The 14,964-nt window shown below is 36.7% G+C and overlaps 1 protein-coding gene across 7 annotated transcripts in view; it reads left to right on the top strand.

Moving 5' to 3' along the window:
* Positions 1-14,237, top strand: part of CCDC85A (coiled-coil domain containing 85A) — a 174,081-nt gene extending 159,844 nt beyond the window's left edge. Inside the window, exons 4-7 of one of the 7 annotated variants that reach the window (XM_031467064.2) lie at positions 2,018-2,152; positions 5,361-5,477; positions 9,035-9,133; positions 13,092-13,305. In XM_031467064.2, the coding sequence (XP_031322924.2) occupies positions 2,018-2,152; positions 5,361-5,477; positions 9,035-9,133; positions 13,092-13,181 (441 nt within the window). In that variant the 3' untranslated portion in view covers positions 13,182-13,305. Of the gene's footprint in view, positions 1-2,017; positions 2,153-5,360; positions 5,478-9,034; positions 9,134-13,091 lie in introns of all 7 variants that reach the window. The other 6 variants (XM_031467066.2, XM_031467067.2, XM_031467068.2 and 3 more) reach the window with 6 other exon arrangements.
* The last annotated feature ends 727 nt before the right edge of the window (positions 14,238-14,964 follow it).

The raw sequence follows: 14,964 nt of genomic DNA, 5'->3' as shown, positions 1-14,964 counted from the left end.
AATGATGGCTGGTCCAGAACACATTTTTTCCATGGCCTGGATTAAAATAAAACATTGCTAACATCAGTAGAAAGTCAATAATCCTGATTCTAAGAGTACCTTTTCCTTTAAAATGGTGCTATCTTCAGGTACTTTATTCTTCCATAAAAATCTGGCCTGTATATTGTCCCCTCTTATGAGGTTAATAATGCTATACAAGCTATAGTTAATATGTTTTAAAAGAACCTTTTACAAGATACTGAAAGTCACAGCTGTCGCATGTTATATCTACTTTTTGAAAGTGCTCTTTCCAGCAGGCATCTAAATGGTTAGAGATGTTACCTTAGATGTCAGGGTTATGATTATAAGCTTTGTTACAGTGGAGAGGCACTGGGGTTTATTCTCACTATACAGTAAAGAAGAGTGAAAGGAATTTTTATGTTTCACTTGGTTGTTGAATCCAAAAATCGTTAAGATCTGAGCGATGCATCAGCCCTGAAGAGAACCAAAATTGGAAGAGAGACCTCATTTGTCAAAAATCTGCATTAATGATCATCTCAGAAATAGAACCATGCAGATTGGGGTGGGAAGTGAATTTTAAGCCATCAGCCATGTTATAAATTATTGGATATACCTCTTTTTTGATGATGGAAATAAATAAGACACTGGCACGTGAAATGATTACTAAAAAAGCAAAGTTTAAATCAGTGTTGCTTTGATGAAATGGTCATTATGGTCCAGGTACAAATATGTAACTTTCTGTTTGTTACATGTGGGGAATATGTGTGACTTCTTAAATAGGTAACTGGTACTGATTTTGTAGATTCAGAAAAATGTGAGTACCAACTGCTGGCCATCACTACTCCCCTTTTTTACTTAAGACCATGGTACATTTTCTTTATTGTTCTTTATTGTTCAGCCTCCAAAAATTAAGAGTAAAATAAAAATGAGACCAGGGCTACCCACATACTTCTAGGATAATAGATTTATGAGAACTAAACATTATGTATTCATTCTCAGTCTTCTAAAATTAACTTAAACGTTTGGACACTGGAAACTATATTTTGGACTATATTTGCAAATTTTCTGTATTAAAAAAAATTTTTTTTCTTATTCCTTAGGACAGCATTCTTAGATACAGGTCTTAGTGAAAGTTGGCAGGGCCAGGAAATTATGGTCAAATGAGTGCATTTTGCTTCTGATCATTTTAATAAAATTACAGTTTGGTCATGGGGGAGGGGTGGGTAAAGGTCAGGAAGTGGTATAGTGTGTACTAGGCATGCATGAGGTCCTAGGTTTGATCCTAGTACCTCCATTAAAATAAATAAACCTTAATTACCACCCCCAAACAAAGTACAGTTTGGGTATGGGAAAAAACTGAAATTTAGGGAAAAAATTTTTTGTATTTTCTTTTTATGTCAGTTATGTGATATCTCTAGTTCCAACCAGTACAGACATTTGGGAATTGCATGATTATCAAAATTTCTATTAATTAGTTATCTGTCTCACATAAAATAGTAATTTTAATGCAGTGGTGGTCTCTTAGTTTATTATATACTTACAATGTGCAGAAATTTTGCTGAGAATTTGATGCAATGTCAGTTTTTCTGAGCATTATTGAATATACCTACCCAATCTGTGTTTCTTAACAAAAGGTCAGTGTGTTCCCAATTGCATTTAAACAATTTCTAAGATTTATGTTAATTCTCTGTCTCACAAGTAAAACCAACAAACTTAAGTTGTATAAATAGCTTCAAATTTTTCCTGGAATTTTGGCATTGTCATCCATTTCTTTTTGATAGCTTGAAAATTAATTATACCTTTGCCCAAAACTTTAAAAACAGTTCAGTATTGGCTCTCAGGTATCGGAATTCAGTGAGTTTGTTTTAATTTTTTCCCTCATTAGAGGTGCATGTTACAAGCTTGCCATCGTGGTCATTGTGGTTCATTTCATTAAGCTTCTTGTTCTATCTGCTTTCTTGAGACTTGGGAAACAGTATTTTTCTGAGTGATTGTACTGTATTGTTCCAAATATAAGGCCACCCAGAATAGAAGGCAACCTCCAACTAGAAACAGCTCAAATATGGAGAAAGGCTGGGGGCCCAGAGCCCGGCGGGTCTTGCAGTGGTGGCAAGGGTGCCGAGGAATAGGACGATGCCTGCCCACTCTCCCGGTGAGTGAAGATGAGTCAGCTGCTGACTTTCTTGTGCTTGACCAGATCACTTCTGTTGCTAGAGGAAAAGTTACACTGAGGGGGGAGAATAAATCAGTCCACATGAAAGAAAGTCACTGTGTATCCACATCAGGGGAGGGAAGGCTGGAGTATAGACTGTCACCTCCTCAACAGTTGCCTTCAGTGTTTTTTCCCTAAGTCTGGGAGAGAAAGTTGAGTAACCCCAAGCACTGGAGAAGGAATGTACCTGCACCTTTCATGAAAAGGAATTTAAAGGTCAGTGGCCATGTAAATGCATTGTTAGACACCAAAAGATGTCTTAACAGCCAGCCTAGAAAATTATCTCTTGCCCCTTTCAAACTGGTGGGGTGTGTACTATGTGATCACAGGTAGCTTTAAAACAAGCATCCCCGAAGCTGGGAGTCACATTTCCAATTTTATTAGGATATTTCTCTTTTTAAATTTCCTGTCTCCTGAGCCAGCCAAGATACAATTTAAATAACAGGCTAAAATCTTTTTGAAATAAACTCCAAGGGACTGTTTAAAATCATTGTTGTGCTAGTATTTCACTCAGCATGTTTCAAATAACACTTCAGTGAAAATGCTTTAGTCCACTGAGAGTATGTATTGACAGAGCCCAGAGAATTCTCCAGATATTAGTCTGACTCTACTAATAAGAACACAGAAACCTAACCTTTCATTTTATAGTAACTAAATGAGATGTGATAGAATGAGGTGCTTGTTTCTGCTATAATCTAGAAAACTACTTAGCACCTGTTAGTGTACGACTCTACCAAGCATTTGGTTACCTTTGTGGCCTCAAAGAAACCACATAAAATATGAACTTTGACCTTTCTAGTGATTACTAGTCCATGGCTCACAAAGCAAATTTGAAGTAAAACTTTAACCCTCAGAGTTTTTTCCCATTATGTAGTTTCCATCATAGCTATTATTATTAATACTTCTTTAATAAAGGTGTTTTTCTGAATAGATAAGGATAGTCTTGGTCTACCCTTAAGTTTAAACAGTGCTAAATTGCCCACGGGTTTAGGGAAGTTACTTATCATCTATTTCAGATATTCTCCTAAACCAAAATACCCTGAAAGATAGAGGCCCCGTGCCCAAGGACAAGCAAGCTAGAATTGACATGCCTACCATTCTGCCAGGTCTGGAAAGGAACCTTTGAAACAGAAGGTCTGGGCAGAAAAGCATTTGAGGAGGAAAGGTATATAGCTCAGTGTCAGAGTGCATGCCAACCATGCATGAGGTCCTGAGTTTAATCCCTAGAACTTCCATTAAAAATAACTAACTAAGTCTAACAAATAAATACCCCCCCCCCCAAAAAAAAATTACTAAGCATAAAAGGATCTGAAAGGATGAACTGGAAGGGAGTGCAGCCTAGAGGGGGAAGGCTCACTCCCTGCCGAGTTAGCTGACCCGTCAGAGGAAGCACAGCACTGCAGTGGTGGATCCCACGAGAGGGTTGACATGAACTCTGTGTAATCTCAGAAGCCTTTTCAAGAGTCATAAGGGTGGTACCAGTAGGGAAAGAGAACAGTAGAGTACCAGAGCTATTGAGGGAAGAGCTTCCTTTATAACTCCCTTCATTTTGGAAATATTTGATCTCTGCAGAGGAAGATGTCCAAAATTTGGTGGTGGGGAGGGTGTGCCTATTAATCATCTTGAAACTTCAAATAGTTCCCCTTCTGTTATTTGTGTTGGGTACCATTATGTCTGATTTGATCCGAATTACAAATACAGGAAGACAAATCTTACAAATATTTATTCCCAGACGGGTTTGAGGCTATTATAATTGCATGTCCTGTGTCATCGCCTGCTATTAATTTAATCATTAGTCACAGTGGAGGACAGAAGCTGGAGAAGTCACCGAAAGGTCATATTCCATGACTTCCGCTCCCTGTTGGCTAGTGAGAGTGGGGGCAGGACCTGATCTGGTTGCATAAGGAAAGGAACATGGCCTCAGCTGGCTTGTGAGGTGGCAGAGGTAGCCTTCAAAGACATAGGAAGAAATGACAGTGACAAGGGAAGGGAGAAGATATTCCAAATTGCATAAATAATCTTTGTAAAACTCAAGAGTTAATTCTCTACAAATAGTATGGTTTGTATAAAACCCATACCTCTATTGCTGTGCTCAGCTTCTCCCTAAAATGCACACCGAAGCTCTGCTGTAGATGCTGGAGAACTAACGTCCCAGACCATTCTTGTTTCTTCCCTTGATGCAACCACACATGATGCTTCTTCAGTGGCGCCTTCTCAGGGGGTTAGGTCCCTAGGATCAGATTAAATGGAAGTTATTAATCTATTAGGTATGAAAAAATGTACAGATTTGTTGATGGACAAAAATTAAAACTTCTCAGGCCCTCAAAAAGAACAGCAGTTATCTACCCTCTTAGCAAAAACAATCTAATGGAATTCCCATTAGATTGTTTTTGCTAAGAGGGTAGATAACTGCTGTTCTTTTTCTTTCCTGATCCTTTAGTCTTGTTCCCAAGAAACCCCAAGAAAAAGTGACATTTTTACTTTTTCCCAGTTCCTGTATGGGTGACTCTGACTCTCACAGGTCATATCAATAATGCCCAGGTTCTGATTTTTCAGCCATTCAGTGGAAGTCACTGAACTTAGAAATATGTCATTTGTGATCTATTTTGTCTTCCAATTTTTAAAAGTTCATAAGAGAATTATTAAAGAAAACATTTAATTTGGTTAAATCTCTTTGGGAAATGTTCCACTTTAGGTCTTTCCTTCAGACACTGTTTCTTTAATGCAGGAATATGACGTGTCTGCATTTTCTGAGACATATGGAAGATGGCATTTGTCTTGCTGAGTGAGCATGTTTAACTCGGCTGTGGAGTAACTCACCAATTCCCTACTCTTCAGTATCTTTTAAGTTTCAAAAATCATTCTTGAAATGCTCTTAATGGGCATTCCTTAGGGGGTATTGCTCTCTTTGGTAAATCAGAAGTGACATCTGGACATGCGTAGAGATGGCTCTTGTTTAAGGCTTTTTTGCTGGTTAAGCAGCAAGTGTCTTCCAATGAACAGGCTGACAGCATCTTAGGACAGGCTAGAAAAAAAAATGAACAAAATGGCTAATTCTCGTTTGGCAGTGCGATTGAATATTGAATGACATCTCTGCAGTTATAAACGACCTTTGTTTTAATAACAAAGTTGTTGATTTTCTACTAAGGGTTCTTTTAGGTTGTCATCAGGGGCTGATGGGAGTAACAGTTCACCCAACTCTCCAGCTAGCTTCAGTGGACATACCACACCTCAGCAGCCTGAACCCGTGGTACATTCTCTTAAGGTAACCAACTGTGTACAACCGTTTATCTAGTACTTCAGTTGTGTGTGGCTCGTTTACTAGTCTGGTAATCCTCACGGTCTCTTGTTTTAACCATAGCTACTTTATTTTTTGACCCCTTATAGTGTAATGTTTTATCTTAATTTTTGAAGTATGATTTTAATTTTTTTAAACAATGGGTTTGAGTACTTATGGTTGAATCTCTAGTTTTATCATTTTGTTTTGAGAAATGTGATTCATATCTATCTGCATTGAAGCTAAAGTCTGTGCATGTATATCTATGTCTGTAAAATACTGTTTTAGGTATTTTCTGTGCAGTGTTTGTAACATGGGTGTCTTCAAATACAGGGAGTTAACAGTTGGCCAAAATAAGGAAGGATACCGTATTTTTCTTTCTTTATGCAATTGAAGTACACTGTGCAATTTACTAAAAAAAGTTTTGAAATAGAGACCTACTTTGTTCACCACTAAATAGAAATTAAGTCTTCAAACTAGTTAATGCTTTAATGCTTCTTTATAGAGTATTAGAAAATAGATATATAGTCTTAATCATGAAGCTGTTAAATTTTTAGGCTTTTACTTCAGATTCTGCAATGACTTAACAAAAGAGTTGGCTGAAAATTATCATTTTTCTTTACCAATAATGAGATTTCCAGTAAGTAAAGTTAATAATAAGCAATGGAAATATTTACCTATCTATGAGAAGAAACTGCAGGCAATCAAAATCATCTTAAAAACTGAGACAGTTCCTTGAAGTTTTATCATTTTCAAAGTCTGAAACACTGGTTTTCAAATTACCTATAATTCCTACCACATAGCCTTGACCAAACCTTTCTGGGCCATAAACTAGGGAGAATGCTTCAGTCCTGCTTCTGCCACATGGGTTTCACAACTTTTCTAAAACGGTTTTGGTTTCAGAATGATTTATCAACAGCCTGACAATGCACTCTTTTGGAGTGGGCCACGCTGTCCTTGGCATGCGTAAAGTAAGGAAGTAGATGAGAACTTCCCAATACTTGCCTGACTTGAGGACGATTATGTTTTAGCAGTAGATTTAACCCCCCGTACTTTGCTATAACTTAGACAAAATGCACTGGCTTCTCCCAAACACATGCTGACTGCTGACAAGGGAGGTGGCAGAACCAGGCTGATGGCCAGTGGTGGTGCATTCGGCTTTTCCTGTCTCAGCTGGGAAAACTCAGAGCAGCTGAGGGGAATTCGCAGGAAGGCGCAACAGAAAGACGAGCACTGCCCTGCGTCTGCTGGGCGCTGGTTTACTGACTAATGAATGTCCTGCTCTCTGACAGCATCGGATACTGTTTAGTGAGAGCAGCATGCTAAACATACTGTTACTTTAGCACAAATCAGGCTCTAGCAATCAGAAAAGCATTTTAGAAATGGGAAAGCGAAGGAGTGGCCTCCATCGTGTAGTATTAGCGTCTGCAAATACTTACTCCAAATTCAGCACGCTGCCCTACTTTCCAAACCGTCTGAAAGCTGTCTCGCCCACTGCCTTATTAAATCAGATCAGCGTTGCAATCTTCCCCAAATTCCTCAATGCAGCTGTGTGAGTGTGGCCTAGAAGGAAGGGGAAGGAAAGGAGGAGCTCTTCAGTTTTCTCTGAATTCATGCTCTGATTTTCATATGAAATTTTATTATCTCGAAAGGAAGATATTATGTTATAATCAGGACACATAAGTGTCCTCACATGGCCAATGGGTAACACTGAGCAACTGAAGCATCTCGATCGGGTGCATGGAGGCTCTTGAATATAGAACATGCATTTGCTTCCATGAGCTAACTGTGTCGTGAAACAGAAATATGTGCAAACATCGCCTCTGGGAAACGCATCTTTAGAATATCTCAATGTAAAAAAAAGAAGTGTAGCCACTAGACATGTCTTTAAAAGCTCCCAATCTAGAGCTGATTTATATCATACGATTTTTCTATCCAGAAAGGAATACTTAGGACAATGGCTCACTTTCTCATCTTCTGATAAATTAAAAAAAAACAAACAAAAAAACACCTCTAGAAACTCCAGACCATAATAAACTCTATGGTCATGGTTGGGGGGAAGTGTTGTAAATCAGTATGAGGAATTAGCACAAAAGTAGTAACACCACCTTTTTCTTGCTTTAAAATTCATGACAACTATTAATTGGAGCTTCACTTCATTTAGGAGAAATTAACTGATTTGAAGAACATTCTCTGAGGTGCATTATAAATTGAATTTGTAGGCAAATGAGCTTATTCCAGAAGTTCTTCAGTTTTCTATGAATGTTCACTGAGCACAGTCAGTGATTTCCTCTAAGTATACAAAGACTGTGAACTGACTCCAATAAGAGTTGAGTACTCGGGTGAGGCTCTTTTTCTTTTTTTTTTTACCACTGTCACAGCCTACTTTAAGAAGTAGCATCTACACAGTAATAATGGTTAGAAGTTTTGGGTTAATAAGCAAGTAGTTTGTGAATTAGATTATTACAGATTTGAACTCTTGTAAATATCTCTGTAGTCTCAGTAGCTATGAGCTGACATGAAGGTCCAACTTTAGGCTTAAATTATTTTGGTTCAGCTGTTCACTGGGGCAGATTCTCAGGTGACACCTTTAGGTGTGGCCATCAGCACTGACTATGATGACAGCAAAACCAAGGAGTTTAGCTGTGTTACAGTTCAGTGTGGATTCTACAGGAGCTTTTAGGAAAGGCATTCTTTTTTTTTTTTTTTAATCATCAACACTTTGATTTATAAGCTGATGTGGGGAAAAATAAATAGCACTCGAAGCCAAAGTTTTGTCCCCACATGAAAACCTTACAGATGTTTTACAAAGACTTTTATTCTCAATCCATTTAGTGATAATTTAGAGAAGTTGAATCATAGGTTTCTAAAACTGTTTAAAAGCATCTCATCCCCACTTTGCTCTAATGAAAAATAGTGTTGCTCGAATATGTTCACTGTTAGGGAGCCACTGCTTCTCTTTGCTATGGTCAAAGAGCTATCTCCATAGTCCTTTCTGAGGCCCCGGGCACATGTCCAGGCGAGAACTGTCAGGTCAGTAGTGTTAATGTTAACAAAAGTTCTTATGTTACATATTCCTGGGTTCTGACCAGTGTCACCTGTCACTATCATCTTTTTTAGTCATTTTTTTCTACAGGCCGTGTCTACATATCATTTGGACTATTTGGCATGTAATTAATGGATATTGCTTATCTTTACAATGGAGCAAGAGTTAACTGACTGTGTCCAAATGGTTGACACAGTCAGGTTATGGTAATGACCAAATTAACTAAATGCATCTAGTTATTTTAGACATTAATGAATTCAATTGACTATTAGTGATATTGCTCTTAATGGCCACGTGAAAATCAAGCAGAACTGACTCCAGATAGGTTTCAGAACAGTCAGCTATTTTAAAAGATTTTGCCATATCCTAATCCACCCTGATATGCAGACATGGAAAAACTAAAGGTTTTACAAAGTGGAGCTCCTCGATGGTTTTTATCCATAACTAACAAATTTTTTCTTTTCCGTGTGAAATTTGCTTCTCTTTTCAACAAATCCAGGTCTTGGATGTTCAGGAAACTATAGATCGTCAACAGGGTAAAGAGTATGAACATGACCTTAGTGAGACAGAAAAAGCTATAGTCAGAGAAATGTGCAATGTAAGTTTAATGTGCTTTATTGTGTATTCTGTGTTGAAAGCCTCATCACAGCTTAGTTATTGCTTCATGAATACCTACTTTTTAAAATGCTGCCCAATTGCCTTTATATTTTTATATGAAAATCAAACCAAATTCCCCTTGATTTTTATCTTTAGTAAATTTACTTGCAGTTTTATTAACACAGTAATGTTATAATATATTCAGGTAAGCGATCATCAGCCAATTCTGTATTCCTGAATGAACTGTGAAAGTTTGAGTAAATTTTCTAAAATATTACTAGTTGATAGCATCAGTTTCCATTTTATACTGTTTCTTAAAAGTTCCTTAAAATCAGTGTTTTAAAAACCTTTGATAAACAAAGAAAAACAGTCTTCTTCAAATTATTTGCAACTATACTTGGGGAAAAAGTCACTGTCTTAATTGTTAGTATTTCCCTAGTTCTTCATATATGCATGCTTCACATCATGCAAAGTAGTATCTTCACCTTTCACTGGTTGATTTAAGCTCAAAAAATAGTAAGAGGAGATAAATAAGAACTTAAAAGAGATAGACACAGAAATCTATACATGAAGTGGAGGAGCAGAAAACTGACATGATATTTCATGATTGCATAATCTATGTAATTATTAATGTGATTTGAATTGTTTTATCTGTTTAAATTTTTGAGTAATAAGCTTAGATGTATCATTTAAGCAAGAATATAATTGGTGAAGCTTATTAAAAAGCTAAATAGAATATTGTAGGGGAGGACATTTGTTAAAAGCAAAAATTCATGGCCGATTAAGCACTGGTTTGAATTGGCTTTATATTTTTACCTTGATATTTTATCCTTATATTCTGTGTCCATTAGGATATCAAAATAGCTTAGAAATACCCTTAAGCTTTAGGTATTAGGACCAGATATCTCATTTATCTCCCTCCCTAAGGTGTTCCTGGAATCCAGTAAATGTTAAATAGCAAGTCCCATCGGCATTTGTATGTGCTGGGGCAAGAGTGTCAGTCTCCTCCTGCTTGCTCGTGTTGTGGCTGGTTTTCTTTTGCAACCCTTTCCACAAATTTGCTTTCCTTTCCTGCATATGTTTTTGTCTGCTTTCAAAAGGTCATAAGTTCTAGATGTCATAATTTTCTAAATGCATCACTGTTCGTCGCCCTCTGTAGCTTTTCAACCTGTCCTTAAGGTTTTCAATTTGAATATTTACCTTAACATTTGAGCCACACACCCAGGGATGCCTGTTGCATCTCATCTGTTGACTATATAATGAGAAAATTCAGAGACTGATGTAGAACTAGAAGGGACCAGAGAGGTCATTCCCAAGTGGTTCTCAAAAAGAAATATAAGGCTCTTTCCTAATTCTGAAGTCTGGGTTTCACCCAGATCACGAGCAATTTGGATAGGAACCCCTGGGTAAGAACCCCACACTTGCATTTTAAATTTGAAAGATCCTGAACCTAAGTTACCTGCTCAAATTGTTCCCTAATGAAGAGTGAAGTCAGGAGTATACCTAGATTTTCCTTGAGGACCAGCTCTCCCCACTTTCCCAAGTGTGATTAACCTGGACACTTCAATTCTCTTTCCTCAAGAATGAAAAGCAATGTATCTTACAGAGGAGATCATCTCCCTGTGCTGAATGCCAGAATTTTTGTAAATGACTGTTTTTTGATGAAAGATTTCTAGACATTAGAAAATTTATTTCTTAGTCATAAAAGACACCCACTAATGAATTTGATCTTGATTAGTTTTGCACTAATCTTTGTTTGCCTATATTTCCAAAAATCCTTCAAAAGGCCACAGGCAGTGGCACTGTCGTTGACTTCAGAAAGCCAAAAGCTTGTCCTCCTTGTTTACCTTCAGAAGTTCTCTGGAGTGTCTTTTCTGTCTTTGATCACCAAAATTTGAGAAAAGCAAGCTAGTTCAAATTTGATTAGCACGTCTATATTTGGAAACTATTTAAAAGCCAAGAGGAAAAATCACTGATTTAAAATATTTGTGTCACCACTGTAAGTTGTATCAGCATCGAAAACACATAGCAAATACTGGAGAATAAAGAAAAATAGATTGTGAGTTTCATAGGTAAGTGGTTTCTTAGGAACTAGCTAAGATTCTGAAACCTATTAAACCTATGAGAGGAACTATGTGCTTTTACGGTTATGTCACGGAAATGTAAAGCTTTCTCATAGCATGAGATCAGGTAAGAGACTCAGGTAGAACTTAAAGATAACAGAAGTTTTCATCTCAGCCTCTGATATTCCTCCTGAAGAGAAGCTGTTGAAATCTGTACAATGAAAAGACTATTATTCATAGTACTATCATGTTGCTTAGTAAGCATGAAGTGCTTTTATTCTCTTCCTAAACTGTACCACAAAAATACACCACGCTCTAAGAAATTACCTTTTTGTAGTAATGGTTTTTTATCTTAGGTTTTTGTGTTTGGTTCTTGTAAATTCCCTGAGAACAGCTGAAGTGCTTGAGTGGTCATCTCAGCAACCATCTCAGTTCATATACCCACCTGTTCTGCTCTCTTAGTTAACTAATGTCCTTGACTTATTTCTGAGTTCTGCCTTCTCTGAGTTTCCTTTCACTACATGGTAATTTCAGGGGTAAGGCCCACTGCATTCTACATTTGAATACTTGAAGAGGGGTTGTACTTTTGAGTTATAATCCTCTACCGCCTTATATCCACGATCATTTGAGTTTATCCGTGAAGCATTCTGGGTAGATATAGTTGTATATATCATTTAAGGGCTAGAAAGGGAAAGTCCATAGCACCCTTTGGCTTCCCGATTCAGAATTTGTACCTCTTCAGTCAGTTTATTAAGAAATGACACTTTCCTAACTCCCTTGTATGCAGCTAGAGCCCTCCACTGCTGTCATCATTCCTTTCCAAATATTTAAGGACCATAACTACAGCTCCCTTCAAATATGACCGGACATCTCCACCACACTGTAGTGTCTGCTAAACCACAGACACTAACAGTTCCATTTGGCTTATAAATGAAAGTAGACAGAACCCTATATTTTGTGTGTTACCATGAATGGTACTTGGTTTCCCTGGAAAGTATCTGCTCTTTTTAAAAAGAGAAAAAAAAATTATGAATAATTATGAGCTGACTGGTTTTGTGTTCATGTTAAAGCAGTATAAAGTTTTCACGGAACTAATCTGATCCTGATCCTTACAATGAAATACTCTAGAAGGGTTATGACTGCTACTGCGTGTTTCCTAATTCACGTTAATGTATTGGTGTATCATTGTTGGTTTCAGCGGTCTTATTTTGACAGATTGTATCTATTTTAGTGATTCTTCAGTTTATTCTTATCTTTTCTCTGCATTTGGGTGCTTTCTATTGTGGTAATCTGAGATACCATACTGTTTGGTAGCCAAGACTTATGATAACTGAGGCCCCCACTCTGCAGGGAAAACTAGGGACATGTACTAGTGACCCTAAGGCTACCAGCTTAGCACTTAAACAGCTAAGAACAAAAACTCCTTCATGGTCCTTAGTGGATTAAATATTTTGGTATCCCTCGTTATAAATATATAATATAGGAACCAGGAGGAATTTGCTCCTGTGTTCTGAATTCTGGCTACATATTAGAATCACATTGGAAACTTTAAAACATACAGGTGACCATTCCTGTTTGAGAGTAACTCCATGTAGGCAGTGTGCAGCCAGAGTTGAGGACCACTCTTGTAACTAAGGAAGCCGGCACCATCATTCTTGAATTTTGACCCTGGTTGCTAACAAAGCATAGCAGTCCCACCTGCTGAGCAGTTCTTGTGATTTAGAAACTTGCATCACATTTCATTCTGTGCTTGAGCTCATCATGTGGGTATCCTGTCTCTTGTCTTCATATCCCTCTTTTCTCCTCTGGTAGATTCTCCCATTAAAAAAAAAAAAACAACCCACAAATCTCTTTGCGGAAGAGGACAATTAAGGTACTTACTTTTCTTTTTTTAAGGTTGTATGGAGGAAACTTGGAGATGCTGCAGGTTCGTGTCCTGGAATTAGGCAACATTTGTCCGGAAACCAGTACAAAGGACCAATGTGAGAAGCACTCTCTTTCAAACATGACACATCACCACTGCCAGAGAGATAAAAGAGAAGAAGAGAGTGGTTTTCCACAAACCTGGACTCAAAGAATAACATGGAGTGATTGTACATTGCACATATTTTCCCTCTAAAATCTTCAGTATAACTGAAGTATTTTATGTCTCTCACTTTGATGTTCACAACAGTCAATCTCGAATAAGGTAGCTTTGAAAAAAATAACCATTTTGGTACCAATATTTTCATTAGAACTAAAACGTCTTTGACTCTTCAGGTCTAAGATTGTAACTGGGAAACCTGCATGATTGGAGGAGTCCAGTAGAGCCTCTAGTTTTGATAGAACTGAATCATTGCATCATATAATGGTGGGAGTGTTCTACCATCTTGTATTCAAGATAAGAAAACGTGGTTTCCAGCTTCCCAAGTTGAAGAGTTGAGCACCTATTTCTTATATTTTAGTCAACATAAAACTAGTTCCCTGATGCATAATTAATTTGGATGCAAGATAAATTAGGTTTCTGAGATTTTGTTTTGATTTTTGAGGTGCTAAAAATACCACATAAATTTTTCTTACCAGCTAGAAGGGTAGCAAGACTGTGTAGAGTGCTTATCAGAGAGTACCATTTATTTCAACTGATCAAAATAAATATACCTTTTCTTTTAAACCTGATGTACCATTCATGAAGACATCTTGGGGACATATCAACCTCCATCTTTATTCAGTGTATTCATTACTGTTAATATTACCAATTTCAATTAAAGAACAATCACATAATTTTTCCAAGTGTTTCCAGCTGTGAGATGTCAATTTCTACAGTTTCTAGACATGCTGTTATATTTAATAAACTTTCTGTAAACTTTAAAATATTGCACTGCATTTATGAAAAAAGCTTTCTTTGCCTACAGCAGCTATCTAACGTTTTATGAAACTGACGCATGTCCTTCATTATTGAAACTAAAAGCTCTTGTTCAGATTGCTTGAGGTTTGAAGAGGAGGTGTGCTAGCTTTGCTTAGTTTCTTATTTTTGGTATACATATATATATATATATATATATATATATATATATATATATATATATATATATATATATATAAAATAGACTGTGTGTATTGGAAATGCTATGATAGGTATTTTGTGTTTATCCAAATGCAATGATAGTTTCTTGTATGAATGTGCAAGAGGCCTGTGACAGAATGCTAAGTTTTTACTGTAGTTTAAGATTATAAAAGTAGGAATGCAACAATTCCCATTTTCAGATTTCTTCTAATTTACTCTGATTTGATTCACAGCAGGTATTCTGTTATTGCTCTTATTTTTGAATGGACTTATTACACATGTATTAATTGTCACTGGTGAAGGAGTGTAAAGGAATTTCGTTATACTTTTCTGAATGTTATTGTGATGAAAAAGCAGCCCTCTGTTTTCAGAAAATATTTATTAACTAATTTGCTATAGAATTATCTCTCTAATTATCATAATTGGGTTACGATTTAAGCTCTTTTAAATGTTCTATATTTTGAGAATATTATTACTGTATAAAAGAAAATTACTTGCTATATTTACACCTTCTCTTGAAAAGCTTTCATCCTTAAATTGTTGTATTCCTATACTCTGAAGACATTTAAAACAAGTTTTTGTGCCTGCAGTAGAGCCTGCAGAAGCTAATACAAGGAACACTGGTCTTTTGACAAAAATACTTGTGTAAATTTTGATACTGTATTAAAACTATTTTTTTAAAGTTCTGCATAAAATTGAGTATCAAGTATATGTGTTCATCTTAGC

This window comes from Camelus dromedarius, chromosome 15 (assembly GCF_036321535.1).
Source record: "Camelus dromedarius isolate mCamDro1 chromosome 15, mCamDro1.pat, whole genome shotgun sequence".
Taxonomy (NCBI): Eukaryota; Metazoa; Chordata; class Mammalia; order Artiodactyla; family Camelidae; genus Camelus; species Camelus dromedarius.
This window is presented reverse-complemented; position numbering and strand designations above follow the sequence as displayed.